Genomic DNA, 27,473 nt, shown 5'->3' with positions numbered 1-27,473 from the left:
GGGGCGCTCCTATATACAGGTTTAATGTTTGTTTTAAAAACAGCATAGACAATGAAGGGAAAATGTACGTCATCTTGTCCCTAACACAAACATTAAATGCCATTAACAATAAAGAGAATTTATGTTTGTTTTGTCACCGTTTGTTTTACATCACCATTACATCACCTAATCAACATGAATTAGACTTTAAAATATTAGCGCCCCTCACTTCACACAGGTGTGATTTTTTATAATTATTTGGAAAATAACCTCCTCCAGGAGGAGGCCGGCAGAGACAAAATAATCTAAAATGAAAATAGTGCATGAAAAAACACGGCCCCTCACGTATTAGAAGGACAATATCAGTCACCAGAAAAAAGCACAGGTGTTTTCGATGATCTATCATGGTTAAAATGGAATTTGTATAGGAAGGGGACGGGGCTAAGATTTATATCAAATAATATATCAATACTGAATGGAGCAACTTAAAAACTATCTGGTGTGTTCACATATGCCAAGTTTTTAGAAAGTGAAATATCCCTTTAATGCATTGCTGTATTGAAATTTAGAACATTTCCCCAAAAATGTCAAAAAGAAAAGAAAACTGCATTGCATATATCTGTGGTTCATTCATAACATATTTCTGTAAGTTTGGGTCCAAAGAGCCCATTCCTGAAACTGTAGTGGAGTCAAAAGTACAATATTTCTATTTGAGTCATGAGCAAAAATTAATATTAATAAGTTGGGGAAAAAGTAGTTACTGTCCGCCTCTACTGGAGAGGAGAGGATTTCATCAGGGGAAAGACTCCCCTCCGCCAGACCCATAACCACCCACAAAGGTCAGAGGGCAGAATGTAACCTTTGGTACTCCTTCAGTCCGTCTCTAATCAATGAGTTAAAGATAAATGGTGTGTGTGTGTGTGTGTGTGTGTGTGTGTGTGTGTGTGTGTGTGTGTGTGTATGGGGAGGTTTCCTTGAACTTGAGCTGTAGTTGCCTGCATATTGCAAACAGACCTACATCATCCCCACGGCTTCCAGGTTACATTCATCAATGGGAGAAAACTTCTTGTTTTCAAAAAAATATATGACTTACGCTACCTTTAAATTGTTACCAGACGGATAGAAAGCAACAAGAAACTGTCTACAGGTGACAGAGAGCAATCTGTCAATGACTACGCCTCCCACACAGCCACATGCAACAAGTATTCAATAAGAATCCATGAAGGATCCTCATTCAGGACGTTCCCTTGTTACAGAACGGGAGAGGATTTAAAATTGAGTCTACGGTGTGATTCCTTGAGAGAAAGACTGTTTAGGGAGGTCTTAAAGGTTTTGTGTGTTGGACAGTGCGAGCGAGGGAGCAGGAGTGACTTTTCCCTTTGGCCAACAAGACGCTCCTAGTAACCTCCACACCCCACTGAGCAGAAAAGCCACATGGCCACAACAGCACAGCGGTATGCTGTCTACGCACTGGCCAGGAATCAACAGGCTTCTACCAGGCTTTGTCTATCCCTTTGTTACCAAACATATGACAGGAGGGGCTTCAGAAACCCTTAACTCTGTACAGAGCTCTGCTGTAACATCTCAGCATCACACCAAACCAGACATTGTCCACTGGACAATGTCTGGTTCAGTGTTGTCTCTCTATGCACATTTAAGTGGAGTCCTGCATGTGTAAGACAGAAGCAGAGAAAAGGGAGACAGACAGACAGACAGACAGACAGACAGACAGACAGACAGACATGTTGCTTATAATCTTGGCTTTCTTCACTCAATCCAACAGTTTTAAGCATGTTCTGCATGAACCATGGCAGTGCTGATAACTCAATAGGGAATTAAAGGGAATTCAAATAAGAGCTTTGTGGATAGAACCACAGAAAATTGATCTTTGGTGCCTCCACCAGTGAGTGGGCTGCCGGGGGGTGCTTCAAGCTTATTGCTTTTCCCACAAAGCAGTCTGAAGACCCTCAGCATGGAGGCTTGCTAATGTTAAACTCCAGAGAGTGCCAAAGACTTACAGTACATTGCTAAGCAGCGCTGTAGATGTGCAACAACTGCATCACACACAAAGAGTGAAATGCTGTGATTTTTCTCTGTAACATTGTGACGCTTAATTTATGCTCCATCAAATGATGGTTGCACAGTAAAAAAATAGCAGATCTACAAGCTCACAGCGTTACATTCACGATGTGTTGTAAGCTTGCCGATTGGCTATGTTTCAGTTGCGACGCCGTCATATGATGAGGTATAATTCAGACTTATAGCAGCACAGCTGAAAGCCTTTCACAGCATTTCCATGGCCCCTGTGGAGAAAACACAATGTTGGACCACACAGAGAAATAAGACACTTACTGGCTGCCTGAACGCGGGCCTTGCGGCTCACCAGAAGGCCAAAGGAATTCTGGGCCATACACTCATAGTCGCCCTCATCAGACGAGCCATCGGATTTGGTCTTTTGGAAGTGACCAATGAGGTGTGAGCCGTTGATGAAGGTGGTGTGATGTAGGTCCTGAGTCAGAAGCTGGCCGTTCCGCCTCCACTGCATGGTGATTGGAGGGAAGCCATCCACCTGACAGTGGAGCATGAGAGGTTGCTCTTGTACTGCAATGATGTCACTGGGCTCCAAGGTGAAGGAGAGCTCTGTTTCACATGTTACACCTGTAGACACACACACACACACACACACGTCAAATGTACAGTTCAGATACCAATAAATAGTACCTCACCCAGTTCTATCACTTACATTTCAGTAAGTATTTTTTTCATTATCGTACACGCACACTTTCAGATCAGGGCGGTTGGTTAGGGAGGGCAATGACAATCTTCTTATGCCCAGCTTTGTGTGTTTGTGTGTACCCCATAGCGAATTTGATTGGCTGAGCACGGAATGTGAGGATAAAAATCCCACCCGTGTGAACTGAATGCTACAACGCTGTGTGGGGGTTCCTGGGGGGTCCCCAGAACTTCCAGGCCCACAGGAACGCGTCCAGGGTGCCAGCCCGGTTCCGATGAGCCACCCTGTGTCCGAAACGGTCAAGAAATGACAGAGGTCCCCGGGGGGTACCCGGAACATCCAGACCCCCAGGAACCAGCCAGCCAGGGACACAAATTGCTGTCTATAGCAGTGGTTGCACCACTCAAAAAGTGAGGACAGAAAAGTGAGGACGCCAAAAGTGATTGGCCGGAATGTAAAGGTGTATGAAGATGTATGATGATAATTGATTGAGTAATTTTTGTAATCATGTATAGCATTATTTAATTACAAAGACAACTAGAAATGCACTCTGTCGAAGTGTCAACTTGTGCCTTGCACAAAGGCCGCGGACCCCCACGGTGACCTCCGCGGGGACCCCTGCTGTGCCCGCAGACCTCCATGCAGACTACCGCAGACCCCTGCAATTTTGACACATATGAGAGATGTTCTTTAATACCTGCCAAGCCAACGTCAACACTACAACCGACAGCTGTGCGTGAGGTGCGATATATAATGGTTTGGAGAATGGCCTACTTGACAGTGTACAAATACAACCAAATGGACCCATAACAGTCCAATTGTACAGTCTCACAGTTTATTGTTATAAAAGGGTCCTTTCACCCTTTGGTTACATTTGTAGTAGGCTAAGGCTACACTCACAGTTACAGAGTCACCTGGACAGATTGTGTTGTTTCCACACACACAAATACCAATTGATTGTTTGATTGATGTATTAACAGTTTGCAGAATTACAGTATTGTTAACAGTGAGTGGACGACACCATAAAGCATTACACTTTACAATAGGGCCCACCATTTTCAATTCATCAAAACATTTAAAGAGAGATATACATTTCATAGCACAATTCTGGAGATATAAGGCAGCAGCTGGTAATTAATTGATAATTGATCAATTATTGTTATTTTTTACGCTCACAGAGGGCAAATAAATGCTAGGTACGTCATAACATTTTTACAGCATATTGCCATTTATAGACGTCAATTAACATTTGAACCAATTAACAAGTACTTAATGTACCTGTACCAATCCCAGTACATTCCTACATCATTAGATACATTAGCCCTTCACTCACACTTTCTTTTTAATTAATATTTTATGAACTGCAAAATGTTCAAAATGGGATAAACTGTGTTTGTGTCACAGAATGACTCAAAAAGACCTCTGGGGCTACTACCACCTGTGTAGTCAGAGCATCGCACGTGTCACTCACACACTCTCACCATCACACACACTCACCATCACACACACACACACACACACACACACTACACACACACATTTATAATTATAATTCAAAAAGAACACAATGGATGACATCAATCAATAGCTAGGTTCGGTTACAAGCCAACCAACCTCTCAAGAGATACTCCCAAATAACTACCTGTCAGTTTTCTTCTGCTAGCATGCACCCAACCGTATGCTGTCAGTGTCAATCTGTTTGGAGATAACAACTGAAAGCACACTCATTCTCCCATTATGGCACATTGCACTCCCTGCTGGGCACTTTGATACGTGTCCTCACACTGTAATCACCTGCAAGGTCAGCCATCAAAAAGGGAGTAGGAACATAGTGATTATTACGTGATTCTCCTTGAAGCATCCTTCTACTGTATGCCACTGATACAGCTGGAATTTGTGCCGGTGCTTTTCAATAATATTATAACCTGAAGCGATTAAAAGTAAAAAATCACATCCAATCTGTGTCAATTTTTCAGGTGTGAGCAGGAGTTTTCTCGACAGTGGGAGGGAGATTTGAACTCCGTCACCAGTTTCTTTGTGCCTCGAGCCACTGGTGTTTTTCGTCTTTCACCAGTGGCGACATTAGGGGCCGTAGGACTCTGTTCCTCTCCCGCTGACCTGCTGACATTTGAGCTGAGCTGAGGCACAGAATATCACGCATCAAAGCTGACTTGAAGACAGGATACCCTCCATACCAAATCCTCTCCCCTATCTGTCACTTTCTGGACAGAGCAGATCCTGATTCAGTGAAAGAGGGAGAGAAAAGAGTGTGTGTGGGAGTGGGGGCACAGCAGTGGGGTCAATGTGTAATCTCACTGTGGCTATTAGTCACTCAGCTATATCTGTATTTCCACTCAGGCTGAACCTGGCAATGAGGTTAATTGTCTACCTGGTCCAAGTCCACAAGCAAGACTAAAAGGGGAAAAGCAGTAAAACAGAAGAACATATTTAACTCCTTTGCACTTGTGCTCTCTTTCCATCTCTCTCACACACACACACACACACACACACACACACACACACACACACACACACACACACACACACACACACACACACACACACACACACACACACACACACACACACACACACACACACACACACACACACACACACACACACACACACACACACACACACACACACACACACACACACACACACACACTTCTGTGATTAATACTAAACCAAGAAAGGCCCTAACAAAAATAATGTCTGTTGTTAGTTATATATGCCCACTAGTTCACAACTGTGTGAGGATTTTAGTGGCTGCACTGCTGCAGTGTCTTGGGGCAAAGAAGGGGGGCAGAGGGAGAACAATAAATAAAGGATGTAAACAGGCTGACCTGACTTGGTACCATAAAAGAGGAGCTTAGCAGGCTCTCCAGGTATCACGTTTCAGCTGCTGATGGACTAAAGCACTACCAGCCTCTGCCCCAGGCCCTGGAATCTGGAGGGGGAGAGGGGGCTGGGGGGCCGCAGCAGCACAGGGGTCAAAACAGAGAACCTCCGGCGTCATCCCTCAAATTCCGAGTCCCAGAAATACTCCCCTTTAGGTGCATACGAGGAATGCATTGACATGTTCGTCCATGAGGATCACATAATGAACACTGAGGGAAAGACATATTCCCATACCTCTCCCCTCCGCTCTCTCTTCTTCCTTTCTGTCCCTCTCTCTCTCTCTCTCTCTCTCTCTCTCTGAAAAGCATGGTAAGTGTCCATAGGACCAAAGAGACATCTATGAAAAACAAGGAGGGGGTAGTGGAGAAATATGTAACCCTTAACTGGCTGGCTGCACTGCTGCTTCCAGAGCGACCCAAGTTGGTACGCTACGGCTACACTACAGTGCTGCCCAGAGCCACACAGAACCATTCAGGCCACTGCTCCAACAAAGCAAAAGTGTTATCCACAGGAAGTAGAGAGAGAGAGAGAGAGAGAGAGAGAGAGAGAGAGAGAGAGAGAGAGAGAGAGAGAGAGAGAGAGAGATACAGAGCGCACAGTGCCTGAGGACACACAGCCAATCAGTCACGCTTCATGTTAGGAGCAAAACATGGATGAGGCTCTATATGAAGAAAAAACTCCATTATATATGAATGCTTCAGGACACGAATGAGGCTATGGAGTAGACAAAGGTGTCAAATGATATCTTCTTTTAATGAAAGAGTTTAGAATGTTCAGTCCCCTGCTATATTAATCGATGTTATCCAGCTTTGCAGAGGGCCAGATAACAGCCAAAGTGCAAGCAGTGTTCAATGCTTGCACTGTAAAAATCCCCAGTGTTATTTGAGAGTTAATGACTGCACTCCCAGAGTAACAAATGGACAATTGAACACTGAGCATTTCACTGTGTGTGGTTTGAATCAACATGCGCCCAATGTGTTAGCATGGCTATTAAATGGCTTCATTAATGCACTGCATAAATCTCAGCTGAGCCATTTATACATGCATTAAATAAGCTGCCATTCCTGCATTAGAAATAACTGCTTCTGCTTTGGCTTTGTAAAACTAATAAAGCATATTTGAAAAGATTGGCATTCGACTGGTTGGCAAACAAATGAGGCTTTGAACGGTACAATGAAAAACAGAATAGACCTTACAGAATCACCCTGAATGGAATTGAATGCTATCTCTGAACTAGGCAGATCCAATGAGTAAAAGAAGGCTAGGCTAGGTAAGAGCATTTAGAGACTCACCAGATAAAGAGACAGAGGGACAACTTCATTAACACACCTCAGCGATATGGTGTAAGTCTACGTGTGTACATGCGTGCGTGTGTGTGTGTGTGTGTGTGTGTGTGTGTGTGTGTGTGTGTGTGTGTGTGTGTGTGAGCATGCATGCGTGCACATCTGTGCGTACATGTGCGCTATGCATCCTGCATCCATGTAACTGTATGCAGGGGTAACTAATTGTAACTAATTACATTTACTTAAGTACTGTACTTGAGTATGTCCAATTCCCAATACTTTTACGTCTAATCCAATATACCTCGGAGAGGCAAATATTATACTTTTACTCCACTAAAATTATTTTAAAACTTTATCTACTAGTTACTTTGTAGATTACTAGATTTTGATTATAATTACAAAACATACATTAACCACATTTGAAAACTTGAAATGGAACAATCTGCATATTGAGTAGTTAACCTTTTGTACGTTAAGTACATTTTGAAGCATTATGAACTCAGCATTATGAACTCACATTTACTTGTAACAGAGTATTTTTTATATTGCAGTATTGATCTTTTACTGAAGTAAAAATGTTTTAGTACTTAATCCACCACTGCATGTATGGAACATGTCGGTGAGAGGAAGGCATGGCTTTAGAGACAGCAGTGGCCACAACAATACTCATATAGGCCTACTCATGCATGCCATGGAGACACATGCAGAGATGCACATGTACAGTATAAGCATTAAGCATACACTGACACACGTGCGCAAGAGCTCGCAGAAATGCACAACCTCAGACCCATCTTCACGCTCGTTTTATTGGAGGAAGGACACCCTGGCCTAGCGTGTAGGATTACATCTGGGCGAGACCAGAAAGCCTGTTGCCTGACAGAGACAAGTGCTGGGCTAAGTGTGGCTCATGCCCTGGCTTACTATTGACAGATAAGTGTGGCTAGCTAGCGCAGAGGTTTACTGCTCCCACTATAACGCGAGGATCACACTCTGGCTACTGACAGTTACACCTAGTTAGCAGAAAGAGGTAGCAGTGACAGTCAGAGCTAAGTGAGCTTGTGCCACATGCTTCCTGTTGACACCTGTGCGAGGCCATAACAGGCTACTGACACAACTAGGTGTAATATGAAAGCTTGTGAAGCTACAGCTTGTTTTTGTTTTTTTACTTTACTACACTCAATTTACTTTAAGGCTTTAATTTTCTGAAAGCGTCCTAAACCTAAATCTCATGCAGACACGTTGAGATAGTGACTGACGGTTGAGATCGTGACTGATCACATCTAAAGTTTATCTGGTAGAATTGTTATCGTTTAGTTGTTGTTCAACCAAATTCAACCAGCTGAACAAAAGTATCCATTGTTCACATTACATTAAAAAGAGCTACCCTCCTGATATCCCAAAGAAATGCAATGGAAGAGCAGCCTGTGCTGTTGCATACTGTATGTCTGACAGCTAACAATCAATATTCACCCTATATCCATGGGAAACACTGTGTGAACACTCTTTATATTTGCAGTCTCTCCGACAGGCAATCTGCCAGGTAAATTATTAATCAATGCCCTTCCATTTGAACCACTTCAATACTCATGCGAGTATAGTTTTAACTGGGAGAGTGTTTACCTGATAAGAGGAACAGATTCATCAAAACTACTGAACCTTGTTATGACAATCACAAAGAAATAACTGTGCTGTAAGGTAGAAAAACATGCAAGATGAAAATGGAAAAACAAGGAGTATGTGTTGAAACAACCAGGGCACAGATGTAAAGCATTGGATTTCCCTGAATCAGCTTCCCCGTGCCACAGATGAACAATAACTTTGTTTAGAGATAACGGCATTGCTAGTACTGTCACTGCGAGTGGAATCCATTAAAAACATAATTTGGGGATATTCTTGCACACAAAAAGATAGCTCCATCCCTCCTGAATTAATCATTACAATACATATTTAATCTTGGCAGTCAAGAAAGCTCCCATTGCAGTCTTGCTGTCAGATATTATTTATATTGAAGATTAAAATAATTGAGTCAATATATGTATTGACTAAATGTTATACAAGCGTTAACTACTTGCTCAGTTGGATGATTCCATGACTTGTTTAATATATTTTCATGTTAAGGTGGAGTAAGTGATATTATTTGGTTAAAATAAGTATTAAACAGGTCTATATTCTGATAGTAATCATTGCTAGTACCAAACTCCACTGAAAACCATTGCTGATGCGGAACCTTTTTCTCCTTTAATCATTGCTAGTAGTGCTAGTATAGTGTGTTTGTTCAGTAACAGGGGTCTCCATATCTCTCTAGTAAACAGAAAATGCATTTTCAGGTTCAGGATACAAATTATATCCAATCGGGAGAGGGAACTCGTACATGATGCAGTATTAACAAGTGAAAGTGATGATGACACAAAGAGATGAGCACACAAAATTTAAACTAGAACAATCCAATTCAAGCTGATAAATGGGTACTCTTCTGTTTATTAAAGAGAAGGAAAAACATAAACACTAGACTAGACTATAGCAATGTCAGAATATAGAGCTTTGACTTTTTCCACAAAATATTTTTTGTCTTAAACTAACAATATCACTTTCCCCACCTTTAATGGTGGGGAAACCAAAAGATTGGTTTTCACATTTTGTCCCCAACTATGGAGAAACATTATATTTCCCCTAAATAATAATGTAGCAATGATGCAACATGTCTATTTGCTGTTTGTGGGTGTCTTCACTGTCTTGAGGTTCCAAACCCTGCATATTGTGTTTCCCCTCTCATCAACCATCTTTGAATAAATCAGATACTGAAATAACTTGAAATGTGAAAGTGCAGTGCTTGACTTTTCATACAATATGTCAGGTAGTATGTTGTTCTTTTTTGTTTTGTTAATGTATCACTAGCCATAATTGTGATAACATGTGGATTTGTGTTCAACCACAGTCCACTCACCAGACATTAATATGAACCCCAGTGCACTTTTATTCTATTCCAGGCAGCGTGTTCTCAGATGCTGTGCATGCAGTACTTTGTAAACACTCAATAACTCCTCTAGCCTATGTGCTTTCCAGCCTTTGAATTAAGAGGCCTCACATAGAGAGAGGAAAACTGTCTATCACACCAAACAAAGGCTGAAAGCATTTTTGAAAAGGAGGAGAGGGACAAGCTTGACATTTAATCTGTACAAATATTCTTCCCAGCAGGCAATAACCACAGTCTTTTTATCTCTTCCCTCAGCAATAACCACTGTCATTTCAGCCATCCACAGGGTGCTGTGTTGAGTGTATAAAGACTGACAAATCAAGATCTCAACCTACTATGTTAAAAGTCAGCTGATATCAATGAAATATATCATCACCCTGACAAAGTATCCCTTTCAACAAACATATGAAGTGAACTAGCCAGGGGGCTTAAAACTACCTCATGAGTTTATTACTCATTACTATTACTACTACTCATTGTAGTTATAAATTTAAAAAAAGTTATTCAACAGATTGCAGCAGCTTAGTAATGCAGGCGTAAGGAGGACATTATTAAATGGGTACAGTAGCCTACGGTCCGACTTCTAATGGATCCCTGAGACCCTTTTGACCATCACCAACCCTACTACTAGAAAGAAAATGCCAGTTCTATTATGTATACTAGACTAGCCTAATGTTAAAGAGAGACCACTTTGCACAGGGAAAATATGCAATATTATCATTTAGAAATGAATGCCAAAAAATGTATTAGGCTATTATGATTATTCAAATAAAGATTCAAATCCACGAAGAAACTCTGTTAACTGTTAAACGTGTCTGTTCAATATTAAACTGCGGTGCATCCAAAAGCGAGTCATACATTGACAACAGCGTTTTACACTGGATAACTGCACAGTTTAAAAACATGACATGCTGTTTGGTTTTTGCACGTCTCTATGTGGTTTGATTCAATATCCACCAACTGATGCAATACAGAACCAGATTCAGAATACTTAAATGTAGATGTAGAAATAGGCTACAACGACAAGAGAATGGTCAAGTTCAGGGTTATAGTCGGCAATCGGCATGGTCAGTGGTGGTGCATCTAAGCCTACTTTGCAGCATGCACCACTTTTGGAAACAACAGATTCATGACAATTCCAGTCTACAAAAGGTGCTTCATCGCGGCTCCGTCTTATGAGCAGTTTTAGAACTTCCGGTCTGAGAGCTAGCAGATTTAAGACATCCGGTTGCTTTCAGAATAAAATAAGGTTATTTAATTCGTTAATTAAATAATTTTTACATTACATTATTAGTATTATTATTACATTACAGTTATTGTAAAGACACACATTATGTTTCTGTGTAAAAATAAGTAATTAAATAACATAAAAAAGTTATCTAAATGGATAAATGCTATTCACTGGAGTGCATGGACTTTATAAAGTGGACACTGGACAAAAGACGGCTCCGCGAGGCAACTATCTGGACATACCCACGCGTCCGGGGAGATGTCCTCTACCACCCCACAGTCTCCGCTAAGCGGGAGAGGTGTAAAATTCACAGCAGCAGAGCTTCTACTGGGGTCAATGCAAAAAAATGTACCGTTTCCGGACCCAGAATGGACACTGGACAAAGAGGCCTCCGCGAGGCAACTATCTGGACATACCCACGCGTCCGGGGAGATGTCCTCTACCACCCCACAGTCTCCGCTAAGCGGGAGAGGTGTAAAATTCAGAGCAGCAGACCTTCTATTGGGGTCAACACTCAAAAAAGTGCCGTTTCCGGACCCAGACTGGACACTGGACAAAGAGGCCTCCGCGAGGCAACTATCTGGACATACCCACGCGTCCGGGGAGATGTCCTCTACCACCCCACAGTCTCCGCTAAGCGGGAGAGGTGTAAAATTCAGAGCAGCAGACCTTCTATTGGGGTCAACACTCAAAAAAGTGCCGTTTCCAGACCCAGAATGGACACTGGACAAAGAGGCCTCCGCGAGGCAACTATCTGGACATACCCACGCGTCCGGGGAGATGTCCTCTACCACCCCATAGTCTCCGCTAAGCGGGAGAGGTGTAAAATTCAGAGCAGCAGACCTTCTATTGGGGTCAACACTCAAAAAAGTGCCGTTTCCAGACCCAGAATGGACACTGGACAAAGAGGCCTCCGCGAGGCAACTATCTGGACATACCCACGCGTCCGGGGAGATGTCCTCTACCACCCCACAGTCTCCGCTAAGCGGGAGAGGTGTAAAATTCACAGCAGCAGACCTTCTATTGGGGTCAATACTCAAAAAAGTGCCGTTTCCAGACCCAGAATGGACACTGGACAAAGAGGCCTCCGCGAGGCAACTATCTGGACATACCCACGCGTCCGGGGAGATGTCCTCTACCACACCCCAGTCTCCGCTAAGCGGGAGAGGTGTAAAATTCAGAGCAGCAGACCTTCTATTGGGGTCAACACTCAAAAAAGTGCCGTTTCCAGACCCAGAATGGACACTGGACAAAGAGGCCTCCGCGAGGCAACTATCTGGACATACCCACGCGTCCGGGGAGATGTCCTCTACCACCCCATAGTCTCCGCTAAGCGGGAGAGGTGTAAAATTCAGAGCAGCAGACCTTCTATTGGGGTCAACACTCAAAAAAGTGCCGTTTCCAGACCCAGAATGGACACTGGACAAAGAGGCCTCCGCGAGGCAACTATCTGGACATACCCACGCGTCCGGGGAGATGTCCTCTACCACCCCACAGTCTCCGCTAAGCGGGAGAGGTGTAAAATTCACAGCAGCAGACCTTCTATTGGGGTCAATACTCAAAAAAGTGCCGTTTCCAGACCCAGAATGGACACTGGACAAAGAGGCCTCCGCGAGGCAACTATCTGGACATACCCACGCGTCCGGGGAGATGTCCTCTACCACACCCCAGTCTCCGCTAAGCGGGAGAGGTGTAAAATTCAGAGCAGCAGACCTTCTATTGGGGTCAACACTCAAAAAAGTGCCGTTTCCAGACCCAGAATGGACACTGGACAAAGAGGCCTCCGCGAGGCAACTATCTGGACATACCCACGCGTCCGGGGAGATGTCCTCTACCACCCCACAGTCTCCGCTAAGCGGGAGAGGTGTAAAAATCAGAGCAGCAGAGCTTCTACTGGGGTCAATGCAAAAAAAATTACCGTTTCCGGACCCAGACTGGACACTGGACAAAGAGGCCTCCGCGAGGCAACTATCTGGACATACCCACGCGTCCGGGGAGATGTCCTCTACCACACCCCAGTCTCCGCTAAGCGGGAGAGGTGTAAAATTCAGAGCAGCAGACCTTCTATTGGGGTCAACACTCAAAAAAGTGCCGTTTCCAGACCCAGAATGGACACTGGACAAAGAGGCCTCCGCGAGGCAACTATCTGGACATACCCACGCAGAGGCACAGAGACAGGATTTTGCAATAGTATATGCAGGTTTGCAAATAATGAAAATAATTGTTGGCTAAATGCAACTCTACAATCTATACTGCATCTACAAGTAGTACAAGATAAATTGAAACCATTGACACCTACTTCGATGGTTCAGTTGTCATCTATGCCGGGGAATTTAGCAGCTCTCATTCAAGCGTTTTTTCAAAATCCAGGTCACACATTTGATTGCAAAACAATCTGTGGTGTCACTCAACAACTAGTGAATAGCATCCCAGACTTGGCTTTAGGAATGCACAATGACCCATTAGATTTTATACACAAACTAGTAGTTTGGTTGAGTATGTGTGGTGTCCACACAGTTGTTCAAGCAAAACATACAGACATCTGTACATTCTGTGCCTGGACAGTTGAAAGCAATTCTTCTATTACTAATATTTTTGCATTACCGCTGCCACAGAAAAGAGAGTCCCTCAATTCTCTTTTCGAACACTCAATCATGGAAGGTGTAAGTCCAGACAAATGTACAACATGTGGTTGTGATATGAAGCGACAAATATGTTGGAATGACTCTCCCGATTTCATTACTCTTTCTCTGTCGCGTGTTACTGATCGTGGGGCGGTGAGCCGCAAGCATGTAGAAGCATCTGGTGTAATCGAAATTCCTATTTGTGATGGCGGTAAAATTAAGTATAAGTTGGCCTCAATCATTTGTCATATAGGCTCTATGGCCAAAACTGGACACTTTTGGGCAGACTTGATTTATGACAATGTTGTAATTAAAGCAAATGACACAATGATAGAAATCTTACCAGCAGCAAATGCTGTGCGAGAGTCAAAAATAAATGGGTGCTTATATTTCTATGTGAAATGTGGTGATGCTGGCATCACAATAGACAAGGATAATAACAGAACAATAACGGAGGACAATTTGGAAGAAGATGATGTGGTTTTATGCAATGAAAGTCTAAATGACAATATGTGTGAACCCATACCATTACCAATTCTAACATTTCTACAACAGACATCTGCTTTCAAAAAATGTCACACACGGCTTGAAGAAGCAGCAGCACAGGACTCAACATTTAGACGGAAACTTGATAAATTCAATCTAGCCAACACATCAGTGTCATTAGTGTCTCAGAAATGTTCTAGGACAGACGTATGCACCATATTAAACAGCTTTGTAGAATACACACTTCGGTCTCCTTTCCTTGGAGATGACCTGCTTTGCCTGAAAAGTCTTAGTCTGTATAGTTGTACTCAATGTGGTGACAAGGCCTTGCCATCTACAAAGAACATGTCACAATTCATAGTGCAGCCACTTGACGTGTCACAAAAAGGCATCTTAGACACTATTGCACAAATATTACCTGCTCAATCTGAACAATGTGAAACATGTCAGCAGGAAAAGAGCTTATCAACATATGAAGTAATTAACAGCCCACAGACCTTACTTCTCCTGTTAAGAGTTGGCACAAAAATTCCAACTACGTTCAATTTATCCTGTCTGTACCACCAAAATGAGTATGCTTTGACCAGTATGTGTGTATTTTTCGACAGGCCACCATATGCGACATTGTACATCCGTATAGATGATAAATGGCATATCTGGACAAATGAATCGAATGACACAGCAGGCTATACCTTTGAGCTGATGCAAAGAGCATCCGCTCAACAGCACAACAATACATTAGGCACAAGTAGTTTCTATGTCGTGTCATACGAGAAAATAAAAAGTAAAGAAATAATCAAGTTTCGTCAGGACAAACAAATGCATAAATGCACAGACAGATGCAATCAACGCACACAAGTGACACCCATTCCAAAGCTAGAGGTAACTCCTTCACCTGACTTAGCTTGCGTAGAGAAAGCTAACGGGTGGCTGTGTGATAAGACAATCGATCAGTACCATCAGCTCTTGCTATCTCATCTTGTTGACAAAAGGGCATATATTTGTCCCAGCATTTTTGTAAGCCAACAGTTAATGAGTCTTTATTGTGGTGACATCAGCATACTACCAGATGTACCAAGAACATCACAGAATTGGTGGAGCTATGAGTTGGTAATATTGCCAGTCAACCTCCAAAAGACTCATTGGGGAGCAATTGTCATAGATTTCTCTAAAAAGACAGTGGAGGGTGATAGCATAGTCTTAGATGTTGTTCTAATGGATTCAGTCCATACGTATGAACAAGACCTGGTTAATGTATTTGGTCCACTGCAAAAATACTTAGCCTTACAGTATTTTGCAATTCATGGTAGAGGTATGAATATCACATTTAGATATGAGTGTTATGACAGTTGCCCTCATTTCATAACACAAACTGACAACAGTAGCTGTGGTCTCTACACTTGTTTATTTTCCAAAGCTGTTCTGTTTGATGTGAGTCTCAACACTTTCCAAACAGAGACTGAAAAGCGAGATATCATATTGTATGAGCTGACAGGAAAAAATGTATTGCTATGAGTACATAGTTTAAGTACTGCACTGCACTAAAAGGCTCTGTTTTATCTATGTTGTAGGAGAACTTCGACAATGGAGGATGCGAGGGACGCCAAATGACACGTCCCCACGTGATTTAATCCAATAGTGCTTACTGTGATCATCTAAAAACAAACGTTTGAAATGTTTGGACTGAGCTGGTTTTGCTTTAAAAGTACATCTAACTTTTGATCAATTTGTGTGTGTGTGTGTGTGTGTGTGTGTGTACAATGTTTGCACTTAATGTTTGCAGTGATGCTTTGCACTATACCTTTTTATACATTTGAGTGATGTGTGCACTTAGGTACATTGCATGTTGTACCATATTATACATTTGAGTGACGTTTGCATTGAGGTACATTGCATGTTGTACCATATTATACATTTGAGTAACGTTTGCACTTGGTACATTGCACGTCTTACCTTTTTATACATTTGAGTAATGTATGCACTTATAGGTACGTTGCACTTATAGTACCATTTTGTACTTTTGAGTGATGTTTGCACTGATTGACTTTGTAGTTTTTGCATGTTTTGCATGTGTTTGAATAATGTTTGCTGTATTAACACAGATGCGCACACACATGCAGTAAATTGATCAAATCTGTGACTACTAAACTATTAAAGTAGCTTCTCAGTCCACATTAAGACAAATTGTGATGTTTAAAAACAAATATTGTAGGGATTTGGAAACTTTAAAATGAGCGTTTTATTTCTGATTGTGATGACCATTATTTTGAAGAGTGATTTTTTCTTCTTGACATCTTGACATCTCCCTGAACGCGTGGGTGTGTCCAGATAGTTGCCTCGCGGAGGCCTCTTTGTCCAGTGTCCATTCTGTGTCTGGAAACGGCACTTTTTTGAGTGTTGACCCCAATAGAAGCTCTGCTGCTCTGAATTTTACACCTCTCCCGCTTAGCGGAGACTGTGGGGTGGTAGAGGACATCTCCCCGGACGCGTGGGTATGTCCAGATAGTTGCCTCGCGGAGCCGTCTTTTGTCCAGTGTCCAGTCTGGGTCCGGAAACGGTAATTTTTTTTGCATTGACCCCATTAGAAGCTCTGCTGCTGTGAATTTTACACCTCTCCCGCTTAGCGGAGACTGGGGTGTGGTACAGGACATCTCCCTGAACGCGTGGGTGTGTCCAGATAGTTGCCTCGCGGAGGCCTCTTTGTCCAGTGTCCATTCTGTGTCTGGAAACGGCACTTTTTTGAGTGTTGACCCCAATAGAAGCTCTGCTGCTCTGAATTTTACACCTCTCCCGCTTAGCGGAGACTGTGGGGTGGTAGAGGACATCTCCCCGGACGCGTGGGTATGTCCAGATAGTTGCCTCGCGGAGCCGTCTTTTGTCCAGTGTCCAGTCTGGGTCCGGAAACGGTAATTTTTTTTGCATTGACCCCAGTAGAAGCTCTGCTGCTCTGAATTTTACACCTCTCCCGCTTAGCGGAGACTGTGGGGTGGTAGAGGACATCTCCCCGGACGCGTGGGTATGTCCAGATAGTTGCCTCGCGGAGCCGTCTTTTGTCCAGTGTCCAGTCTGGGTCCGGAAACGGTACATTTTTTTGCATTGACCCCATTAGAAGCTCTGCTGCTGTGAATTTTACACCTCTCCCGCTTAGCGGAGACTGAGGTGTGGTACAGGACATCTCCCTGAACGCGTGGGTGTGTCCAGATAGTTGCCTCGCGGAGGCCTCTTTGTCCAGTGTCCATTCTGTGTCTGGAAACGGCACTTTTTTGAGTGTTGACCCCAATAGAAGCTCTGCTGCTCTGAATTTTACACCTCTCCCGCTTAGCGGAGACTGTGGGGTGGTAGAGGACATCTCCCCGGACGCGTGGGTATGTCCAGATAGTTGCCTCGCGGAGCCGTCTTTTGTCCAGTGTCCAGTCTGGGTCCGGAAACGGTAATTTTTTTTGCATTGACCCCAGTAGAAGCTCTGCTGCTCTGAATTTTACACCTCTCCCGCTTAGCGGAGACTGTGGGGTGGTAGAGGACATCTCCCCGGACGCGTGGGTATGTCCAGATAGTTGCCTCGCGGAGCCGTCTTTTGTCCAGTGTCCAGTCTGGGTCCGGAAACGGTAATTTTTTTTGCATTGACCCCATTAGAAGCTCTGCTGCTGTGAATTTTACACCTCTCCCGCTTAGCGGAGACTGTGGGGTGGTAGAGGACATCTCCCCGGACGCGTGGGTATGTCCAGATAGTTGCCTCGCGGAGCCGTCTTTTGTCCAGTGTCCAGTCTGGGTCCGGAAACGGTAATTTTTTTTGCATTGACCCCAGTAGAAGCTCTGCTGCTCTGAATTTTACACCTCTCCCGCTTAGCGGAGACTGTGGGGTGGTAGAGGACATCTCCCCGGACGCGTGGGTATGTCCAGATAGTTGCCTCGCGGAGCCGTCTTTTGTCCAGTGTCCAGTCTGGGTCCGGAAACGGTACATTTTTTTGCATTGACCCCATTAGAAGCTCTGCTGCTGTGAATTTTACACCTCTCCCGCTTAGCGGAGACTGGGGTGTGGTACAGGACATCTCCCTGAACGCGTGGGTGTGTCCAGATAGTTGCCTCGCGGAGGCCTCTTTGTCCAGTGTCCATTCTGTGTCTGGAAACGGCACTTTTTTGAGTGTTGACCCCAATAGAAGCTCTGCTGCTCTGAATTTTACACCTCTCCCGCTTAGCGGAGACTGTGGGGTGGTAGAGGACATCTCCCCGGACGCGTGGGTATGTCCAGATAGTTGCCTCGCGGAGCCGTCTTTTGTCCAGTGTCCAGTCTGGGTCCGGAAACGGTAAATTTTTTTGCATTGACCCCAGTAGAAGCTCTGCTGCTCTGAATTTTACACCTCTCCCGCTTAGCGGAGACTGTGGGGTGGTAGAGGACATCTCCCCGGACGCGTGGGTATGTCCAGATAGTTGCCTCGCGGAGCCGTCTTTTGTCCAGTGTCCAGTCTGGGTCCGGAAACGGTAATTTTTTTTGCATTGACCCCAGTAGAAGCTCTGCTGCTCTGAATTTTACACCTCTCCCGCTTAGCGGAGACTGTGGGGTGGTAGAGGACATCTCCCCGGACGCGTGGGTATGTCCAGATAGTTGCCTCGCGGAGCCGTCTTTTGTCCAGTGTCCAGTCTGGGTCCGGAAACGGTACATTTTTTTGCATTGACCCCATTAGAAGCTCTGCTGCTGTGAATTTTACACCTCTCCCGCTTAGCGGAGACTGAGGTGTGGTACAGGACATCTCCCTGAACGCGTGGGTGTGTCCAGATAGTTGCCTCGCGGAGGCCTCTTTGTCCAGTGTCCATTCTGTGTCTGGAAACGGCACTTTTTTGAGTGTTGACCCCAATAGAAGCTCTGCTGCTCTGAATTTTACACCTCTCCCGCTTAGCGGAGACTGTGGGGTGGTAGAGGACATCTCCCCGGACGCGTGGGTATGTCCAGATAGTTGCCTCGCGGAGCCGTCTTTTGTCCAGTGTCCAGTCTGGGTCCGGAAACGGTAATTTTTTTTGCATTGACCCCAGTAGAAGCTCTGCTGCTCTGAATTTTACACCTCTCCCGCTTAGCGGAGACTGTGGGGTGGTAGAGGACATCTCCCCGGACGCGTGGGTATGTCCAGATAGTTGCCTCGCGGAGCCGTCTTTTGTCCAGTGTCCAGTCTGGGTCCGGAAACGGTAATTTTTTTTGCATTGACCCCATTAGAAGCTCTGCTGCTGTGAATTTTACACCTCTCCCGCTTAGCGGAGACTGTGGGGTGGTAGAGGACATCTCCCCGGACGCGTGGGTATGTCCAGATAGTTGCCTCGCGGAGCCGTCTTTTGTCCAGTGTCCAGTCTGGGTCCGGAAACGGTAATTTTTTTTGCATTGACCCCAGTAGAAGCTCTGCTGCTCTGAATTTTACACCTCTCCCGCTTAGCGGAGACTGTGGGGTGGTAGAGGACATCTCCCCGGACGCGTGGGTATGTCCAGATAGTTGCCTCGCGGAGCCGTCTTTTGTCCAGTGTCCAGTCTGGGTCCGGAAACGGTACATTTTTTTGCATTGACCCCATTAGAAGCTCTGCTGCTGTGAATTTTACACCTCTCCCGCTTAGCGGAGACTGGGGTGTGGTACAGGACATCTCCCTGAACGCGTGGGTGTGTCCAGATAGTTGCCTCGCGGAGGCCTCTTTGTCCAGTGTCCATTCTGTGTCTGGAAACGGCACTTTTTTGAGTGTTGACCCCAATAGAAGCTCTGCTGCTCTGAATTTTACACCTCTCCCGCTTAGCGGAGACTGTGGGGTGGTAGAGGACATCTCCCCGGACGCGTGGGTATGTCCAGATAGTTGCCTCGCGGAGCCGTCTTTTGTCCAGTGTCCAGTCTGGGTCCGGAAACGGTAAATTTTTTTGCATTGACCCCAGTAGAAGCTCTGCTGCTCTGAATTTTACACCTCTCCCGCTTAGCGGAGACTGTGGGGTGGTAGAGGACATCTCCCCGGACGCGTGGGTATGTCCAGATAGTTGCCTCGCGGAGCCGTCTTTTGTCCAGTGTCCAGTCTGGGTCCGGAAACGGTAATTTTTTTTGCATTGACCCCAGTAGAAGCTCTGCTGCTCTGAATTTTACACCTCTCCCGCTTAGCGGAGACTGTGGGGTGGTAGAGGACATCTCCCCGGACGCGTGGGTATGTCCAGATAGTTGCCTCGCGGAGCCGTCTTTTGTCCAGTGTCCAGTCTGGGTCCGGAAACGGTACATTTTTTTGCATTGACCCCATTAGAAGCTCTGCTGCTGTGAATTTTACACCTCTCCCGCTTAGCGGAGACTGGGGTGTGGTACAGGACATCTCCCTGAACGCGTGGGTGTGTCCAGATAGTTGCCTCGCGGAGGCCTCTTTGTCCAGTGTCCATTCTGTGTCTGGAAACGGCACTTTTTTGAGTGTTGACCCCAATAGAAGCTCTGCTGCTCTGAATTTTACACCTCTCCCGCTTAGCGGAGACTGTGGGGTGGTAGAGGACATCTCCCCGGACGCGTGGGTATGTCCAGATAGTTGCCTCGCGGAGCCGTCTTTTGTCCAGTGTCCAGTCTGGGTCCGGAAACGGTAATTTTTTTTGCATTGACCCCAGTAGAAGCTCTGCTGCTCTGAATTTTACACCTCTCCCGCTTAGCGGAGACTGTGGGGTGGTAGAGGACATCTCCCCGGACGCGTGGGTATGTCCAGATAGTTGCCTCGCGGAGCCGTCTTTTGTCCAGTGTCCAGTCTGGGTCCGGAAACGGTACATTTTTTTGCATTGACCCCATTAGAAGCTCTGCTGCTGTGAATTTTACACCTCTCCCGCTTAGCGGAGACTGGGGTGTGGTACAGGACATCTCCCTGAACGCGTGGGTGTGTCCAGATAGTTGCCTCGCGGAGGCCTCTTTGTCCAGTGTCCATTCTGTGTCTGGAAACGGCACTTTTTTGAGTGTTGACCCCAATAGAAGCTCTGCTGCTCTGAATTTTACACCTCTCCCGCTTAGCGGAGACTGTGGGGTGGTAGAGGACATCTCCCCGGACGCGTGGGTATGTCCAGATAGTTGCCTCGCGGAGCCGTCTTTTGTCCAGTGTCCAGTCTGGGTCCGGAAACGGTAATTTTTTTTGCATTGACCCCAGTAGAAGCTCTGCTGCTCTGAATTTTACACCTCTCCCGCTTAGCGGAGACTGTGGGGTGGTAGAGGACATCTCCCCGGACGCGTGGGTATGTCCAGATAGTTGCCTCGCGGAGCCGTCTTTTGTCCAGTGTCCACTTTATAAAGTCCATGCACTCCAGTGATGAGCATTTATGCATTTAGATGACTTTATTATTACTATTATTATTATTTAATTACTTATTTTTACACAGAAACATAATGTGTGTCTTCTAGCATCATATAGCATCATTTAAATGCTTAATTTGTAGTTTTAATGTGCAAATGAAACTTTTTTTTCATACTCTAGAGGGTACTCTTATTTTGAAGAGATCGTCCACCGGAAGTCTTAAATCTGTTCATTAGATCTGCTCACTAGACGCTGCCCTTCATCGCTAGGGGGGTATAATAAGAATAACGCCACTTACCGATTAAAGCATTTAGGAGTATCCCCAAAAAGCAGGGAACAAGGCAGTGCCTTCTGGTAGCCATTTAAACACTTAGAAAAAATATCCCAGTTTACTTGAAGAAAACAACGCAAGGTGAGTGGAAGAAGAAAGCAATACACATCCAGCGTCAGCTCTACATGTTCCGACCTACAATGCTACAGTTGGAGGCGAGCTGAGGTCGAACATGCTTGCGCCATTTTGCACATCTATCAGGAATCTGTCAGCATCTCGCTCTCTCTCTCTCTCTCTCCTCCTCTATCCCTCTCTGCTGTATCCCAAACCCGGCCTCTCCCTCGCGCTCTCTCTCTCTCCGTGTCCCCCCACCCCTCCCACCCCCATGGCCCATTCGCTGAATCTGCTCTGGGAACAAAAGAGACCAGACTGCTGCGCTTACAAGTCATGAGAAACCCTACAAAATCAGCTTGAGTTTATGTATTTTTAATTTGTTTTAACTTTATCTAATAAGTAATATGAATCATATTCGTCTCATAGGCCTAACCTAACATAGGCTATATAATAACACACACACACACACACACACACACACACACACACACACACACACACACACACACACACACAATATACAAATTCAAACTAGAAAAAGTGCCCTGGCACAGGTCTCCACCAGGGCAGGTCAGTAGGTGGCCTCCTGGTGGCGCTGCTATAATAGGCCAATGTGAAAAGGCTGACATTTCTTATATGCCTTGGATGGCAATTGGATGATTTGAGGCATTTTGTTCCAAAAATGTGTTTCGCAAAAATCCACCTGTTGGTGGCGCTATAACAGGCCAATGTGAAAAGAGTGGGATATATTCCTCAGCCTAGTAGGAAAGTCTGTGAAAGATTTCACGTAAATTGCACGCTTCGTTCATGATTTGAGGCTTTTTGTTCAAAACGGGCCAATCCTGCAAAGTTTGAAAGCCAATGTTAGCCAATTAGGATGGAATATGAAAAATCGGACAGATCCATCTTGAACACATGACTATAGAGATAGTGTGTAACATTTTTTACAGAATGTTTGGACAGAATCTGGAGGAGTAATATCAAGAATTGTGTTTTTCAAAAGTCGGCCTACTGGTGGCGCTATAACAGGCTGTTTTGGAAATTTTGGGGCAGAGGTTCATCGTTGGCCAGGGAGTGTGTGTGCAAAATTTGGCATCCCGGGTTAACGGTGCCAGAGATTAGCTGGTAACAGAGTGCAATTTGTGCAAAACATACTCTCTCCCCATGCCTTCGGCCTGGTGGAGACAATCATTCAGGTGTGTATGGGAATGGGATACTTTTTTTCAAACCATTGGAACCTATCGTTGGTAGAACATTTTACACAGACAATATTGTCACTTGCCACTGTGCCAGAGAGCAGAGAATAAGAGAAGAGTGACATCTAAAGGTAGCCACGGGCAAGTTATAGGTCGCTGGCCTACTCTGGTCCATAATGTCGTTGCATTTGATGCATCTAATGCAACGGCATTAGAGCTATGGACCAAAGCTAGGAGAACGGCTCGGCACAGGGGCAATATGGGTACAGCCGTACAGGAGAAAGGAGAAGTACTATGGACCAGAGCTAGGGGGTAGCCCATACTCTAGCCTATATGACTATCCATTTAGATTTTTAGGAGAGAATGCAGCTCAAACATAAAATGCCTGCACGTGGTTCATAAAGACCGGTATTTGTTCTGTAAAGGATTGGGGCATGAAAACTTACTTTAGAGTTAGAGAACGTGTCGCAGAACAATGAGAAGAACATCCAACCGCACACAGCCAGGTGTTCTGGGACCGAGGCTAACCAGAACCCTGTTCGGCGCACAGTGGATTGTTATCATCACTCCTCCTGAGTATTAGCATTGTTAGCCTACTAAACAAAGGCACACAATAGGCACCGCTTTATATTATAATAAAACAACATTACATATCACATAAATCCCCATAACACCTTCCAAATAAATAAATGTTTCTACAAAACTGTATTACAGAACTGCAGAGCTGGTGCGTTCGGCTCGACTCGAGGCATGCTGGGAAGGCAAACCATTGATGAGTCCAACACGGCAGCGTCTAGTGAGCAGATCTAATGAACAGATTTAAGACTTCCGGTGGACGATCTCTTCAAAATAAGAGTACCCTCTAGAGTATGAAAAAAAAGTTTCATTTGCACATTAAAACTACAAATTAAGCATTTAAATGATGCTATATGATGCTAGAAGACACACATTATGTTTCTGTGTAAAAATAAGTAATTAAATAATAATAATAGTAATAATAAAGTCATCTAAATGCATAAATGCTCATCACTGGAGTGCATGGACTTTATAAAGTGGACACTGGACAAAAGACGGCTCCGCGAGGCAACTATCTGGACATACCCACGCGTCCGGGGAGATGTCCTCTACCACCCCACAGTCTCCGCTAAGCGGGAGAGGTGTAAAATTCAGAGCAGCAGAGCTTCTACTGGGGTCAATGCAAAAAAAATTACCGTTTCCGGACCCAGACTGGACACTGGACAAAAGACGGCTCCGCGAGGCAACTATCTGGACATACCCACGCGTCCGGGGAGATGTCCTCTACCACCCCACAGTCTCCGCTAAGCGGGAGAGGTGTAAAATTCAGAGCAGCAGAGCTTCTATTGGGGTCAACACTCAAAAAAGTGCCGTTTCCAGACACAGAATGGACACTGGACAAAGAGGCCTCCGCGAGGCAACTATCTGGACACACCCACGCGTTCAGGGAGATGTCCTGTACCACACCCCAGTCTCCGCTAAGCGGGAGAGGTGTAAAATTCACAGCAGCAGAGCTTCTAATGGGGTCAATGCAAAAAAATGTACCGTTTCCGGACCCAGACTGGACACTGGACAAAAGACGGCTCCGCGAGGCAACTATCTGGACATACCCACGCGTCCGGGGAGATGTCCTCTACCACCCCACAGTCTCCGCTAAGCGGGAGAGGTGTAAAATTCAGAGCAGCAGAGCTTCTACTGGGGTCAATGCAAAAAAAATTACCGTTTCCGGACCCAGACTGGACACTGGACAAAAGACGGCTCCGCGAGGCAACTATCTGGACATACCCACGCGTCCGGGGAGATGTCCTCTACCACCCCACAGTCTCCGCTAAGCGGGAGAGGTGTAAAATTCAGAGCAGCAGAGCTTCTATTGGGGTCAACACTCAAAAAAGTGCCGTTTCCAGACACAGAATGGACACTGGACAAAGAGGCCTCCGCGAGGCAACTATCTGGACACACCCACGCGTTCAGGGAGATGTCCTGTACCACACCCCAGTCTCCGCTAAGCGGGAGAGGTGTAAAATTCACAGCAGCAGAGCTTCTAATGGGGTCAATGCAAAAAAATGTACCGTTTCCGGACCCAGACTGGACACTGGACAAAAGACGGCTCCGCGAGGCAACTATCTGGACATACCCACGCGTCCGGGGAGATGTCCTCTACCACCCCACAGTCTCCGCTAAGCGGGAGAGGTGTAAAATTCAGAGCAGCAGAGCTTCTACTGGGGTCAATGCAAAAAAAATTACCGTTTCCGGACCCAGACTGGACACTGGACAAAAGACGGCTCCGCGAGGCAACTATCTGGACATACCCACGCGTCCGGGGAGATGTCCTCTACCACCCCACAGTCTCCGCTAAGCGGGAGAGGTGTAAAATTCAGAGCAGCAGAGCTTCTACTGGGGTCAATGCAAAAAAATTTACCGTTTCCGGACCCAGACTGGACACTGGACAAAAGACGGCTCCGCGAGGCAACTATCTGGACATACCCACGCGTCCGGGGAGATGTCCTCTACCACCCCACAGTCTCCGCTAAGCGGGAGAGGTGTAAAATTCAGAGCAGCAGAGCTTCTATTGGGGTCAACACTCAAAAAAGTGCCGTTTCCAGACACAGAATGGACACTGGACAAAGAGGCCTCCGCGAGGCAACTATCTGGACACACCCACGCGTTCAGGGAGATGTCCTGTACCACACCCCAGTCTCCGCTAAGCGGGAGAGGTGTAAAATTCACAGCAGCAGAGCTTCTAATGGGGTCAATGCAAAAAAATGTACCGTTTCCGGACCCAGACTGGACACTGGACAAAAGACGGCTCCGCGAGGCAACTATCTGGACATACCCACGCGTCCGGGGAGATGTCCTCTACCACCCCACAGTCTCCGCTAAGCGGGAGAGGTGTAAAATTCAGAGCAGCAGAGCTTCTACTGGGGTCAATGCAAAAAAAATTACCGTTTCCGGACCCAGACTGGACACTGGACAAAAGACGGCTCCGCGAGGCAACTATCTGGACATACCCACGCGTCCGGGGAGATGTCCTCTACCACCCCACAGTCTCCGCTAAGCGGGAGAGGTGTAAAATTCACAGCAGCAGAGCTTCTAATGGGGTCAATGCAAAAAAAATTACCGTTTCCGGACCCAGACTGGACACTGGACAAAAGACGGCTCCGCGAGGCAACTATCTGGACATACCCACGCGTCCGGGGAGATGTCCTCTACCACCCCACAGTCTCCGCTAAGCGGGAGAGGTGTAAAATTCAGAGCAGCAGAGCTTCTACTGGGGTCAATGCAAAAAAAATTACCGTTTCCGGACCCAGACTGGACACTGGACAAAAGACGGCTCCGCGAGGCAACTATCTGGACATACCCACGCGTCCGGGGAGATGTCCTCTACCACCCCACAGTCTCCGCTAAGCGGGAGAGGTGTAAAATTCAGAGCAGCAGAGCTTCTATTGGGGTCAACACTCAAAAAAGTGCCGTTTCCAGACACAGAATGGACACTGGACAAAGAGGCCTCCGCGAGGCAACTATCTGGACACACCCACGCGTTCAGGGAGATGTCCTGTACCACACCTCAGTCTCCGCTAAGCGGGAGAGGTGTAAAATTCACAGCAGCAGAGCTTCTAATGGGGTCAATGCAAAAAAATGTACCGTTTCCGGACCCAGACTGGACACTGGACAAAAGACGGCTCCGCGAGGCAACTATCTGGACATACCCACGCGTCCGGGGAGATGTCCTCTACCACCCCACAGTCTCCGCTAAGCGGGAGAGGTGTAAAATTCAGAGCAGCAGAGCTTCTACTGGGGTCAATGCAAAAAAAATTACCGTTTCCGGACCCAGACTGGACACTGGACAAAAGACGGCTCCGCGAGGCAACTATCTGGACATACCCACGCGTCCGGGGAGATGTCCTCTACCACCCCACAGTCTCCGCTAAGCGGGAGAGGTGTAAAATTCAGAGCAGCAGAGCTTCTACTGGGGTCAATGCAAAAAAATTTACCGTTTCCGGACCCAGACTGGACACTGGACAAAAGACGGCTCCGCGAGGCAACTATCTGGACATACCCACGCGTCCGGGGAGATGTCCTCTACCACCCCACAGTCTCCGCTAAGCGGGAGAGGTGTAAAATTCAGAGCAGCAGAGCTTCTATTGGGGTCAACACTCAAAAAAGTGCCGTTTCCAGACACAGAATGGACACTGGACAAAGAGGCCTCCGCGAGGCAACTATCTGGACACACCCACGCGTTCAGGGAGATGTCCTGTACCACACCCCAGTCTCCGCTAAGCGGGAGAGGTGTAAAATTCACAGCAGCAGAGCTTCTAATGGGGTCAATGCAAAAAAATGTACCGTTTCCGGACCCAGACTGGACACTGGACAAAAGACGGCTCCGCGAGGCAAC

At 45.8% G+C, this 27,473-nt stretch overlaps 1 protein-coding gene across 1 annotated transcript in view; it reads right to left on the bottom strand.

Moving 5' to 3' along the window:
• The window catches only part of igdcc3 (immunoglobulin superfamily, DCC subclass, member 3), a gene marked incomplete at both ends in the record, with an annotated part of 81,156 nt that extends 59,310 nt beyond the window's left edge, over window positions 1-21,846 (bottom strand). The window contains 2 exons of the mRNA XM_080783354.1: window positions 2,332-2,637; window positions 21,783-21,846. Of these exons, the coding sequence (XP_080639480.1) occupies window positions 2,332-2,637; window positions 21,783-21,846 (370 nt within the window). The remainder of the gene's footprint in view (window positions 1-2,331; window positions 2,638-21,782) is intronic.
• Window positions 21,847-27,473: the final 5,627 nt, after the last annotated feature.

This window comes from Protomyctophum bolini, assembly GCF_963924005.1.
Source record: "Protomyctophum bolini genome assembly, chromosome: 1".
Classification (NCBI taxonomy): domain Eukaryota; kingdom Metazoa; phylum Chordata; class Actinopteri; order Myctophiformes; family Myctophidae; genus Protomyctophum; species Protomyctophum bolini.
The sequence above is the reverse complement of the archived record's forward strand: the minus strand, read 5'-3'. Positions and strand labels throughout refer to the sequence as shown.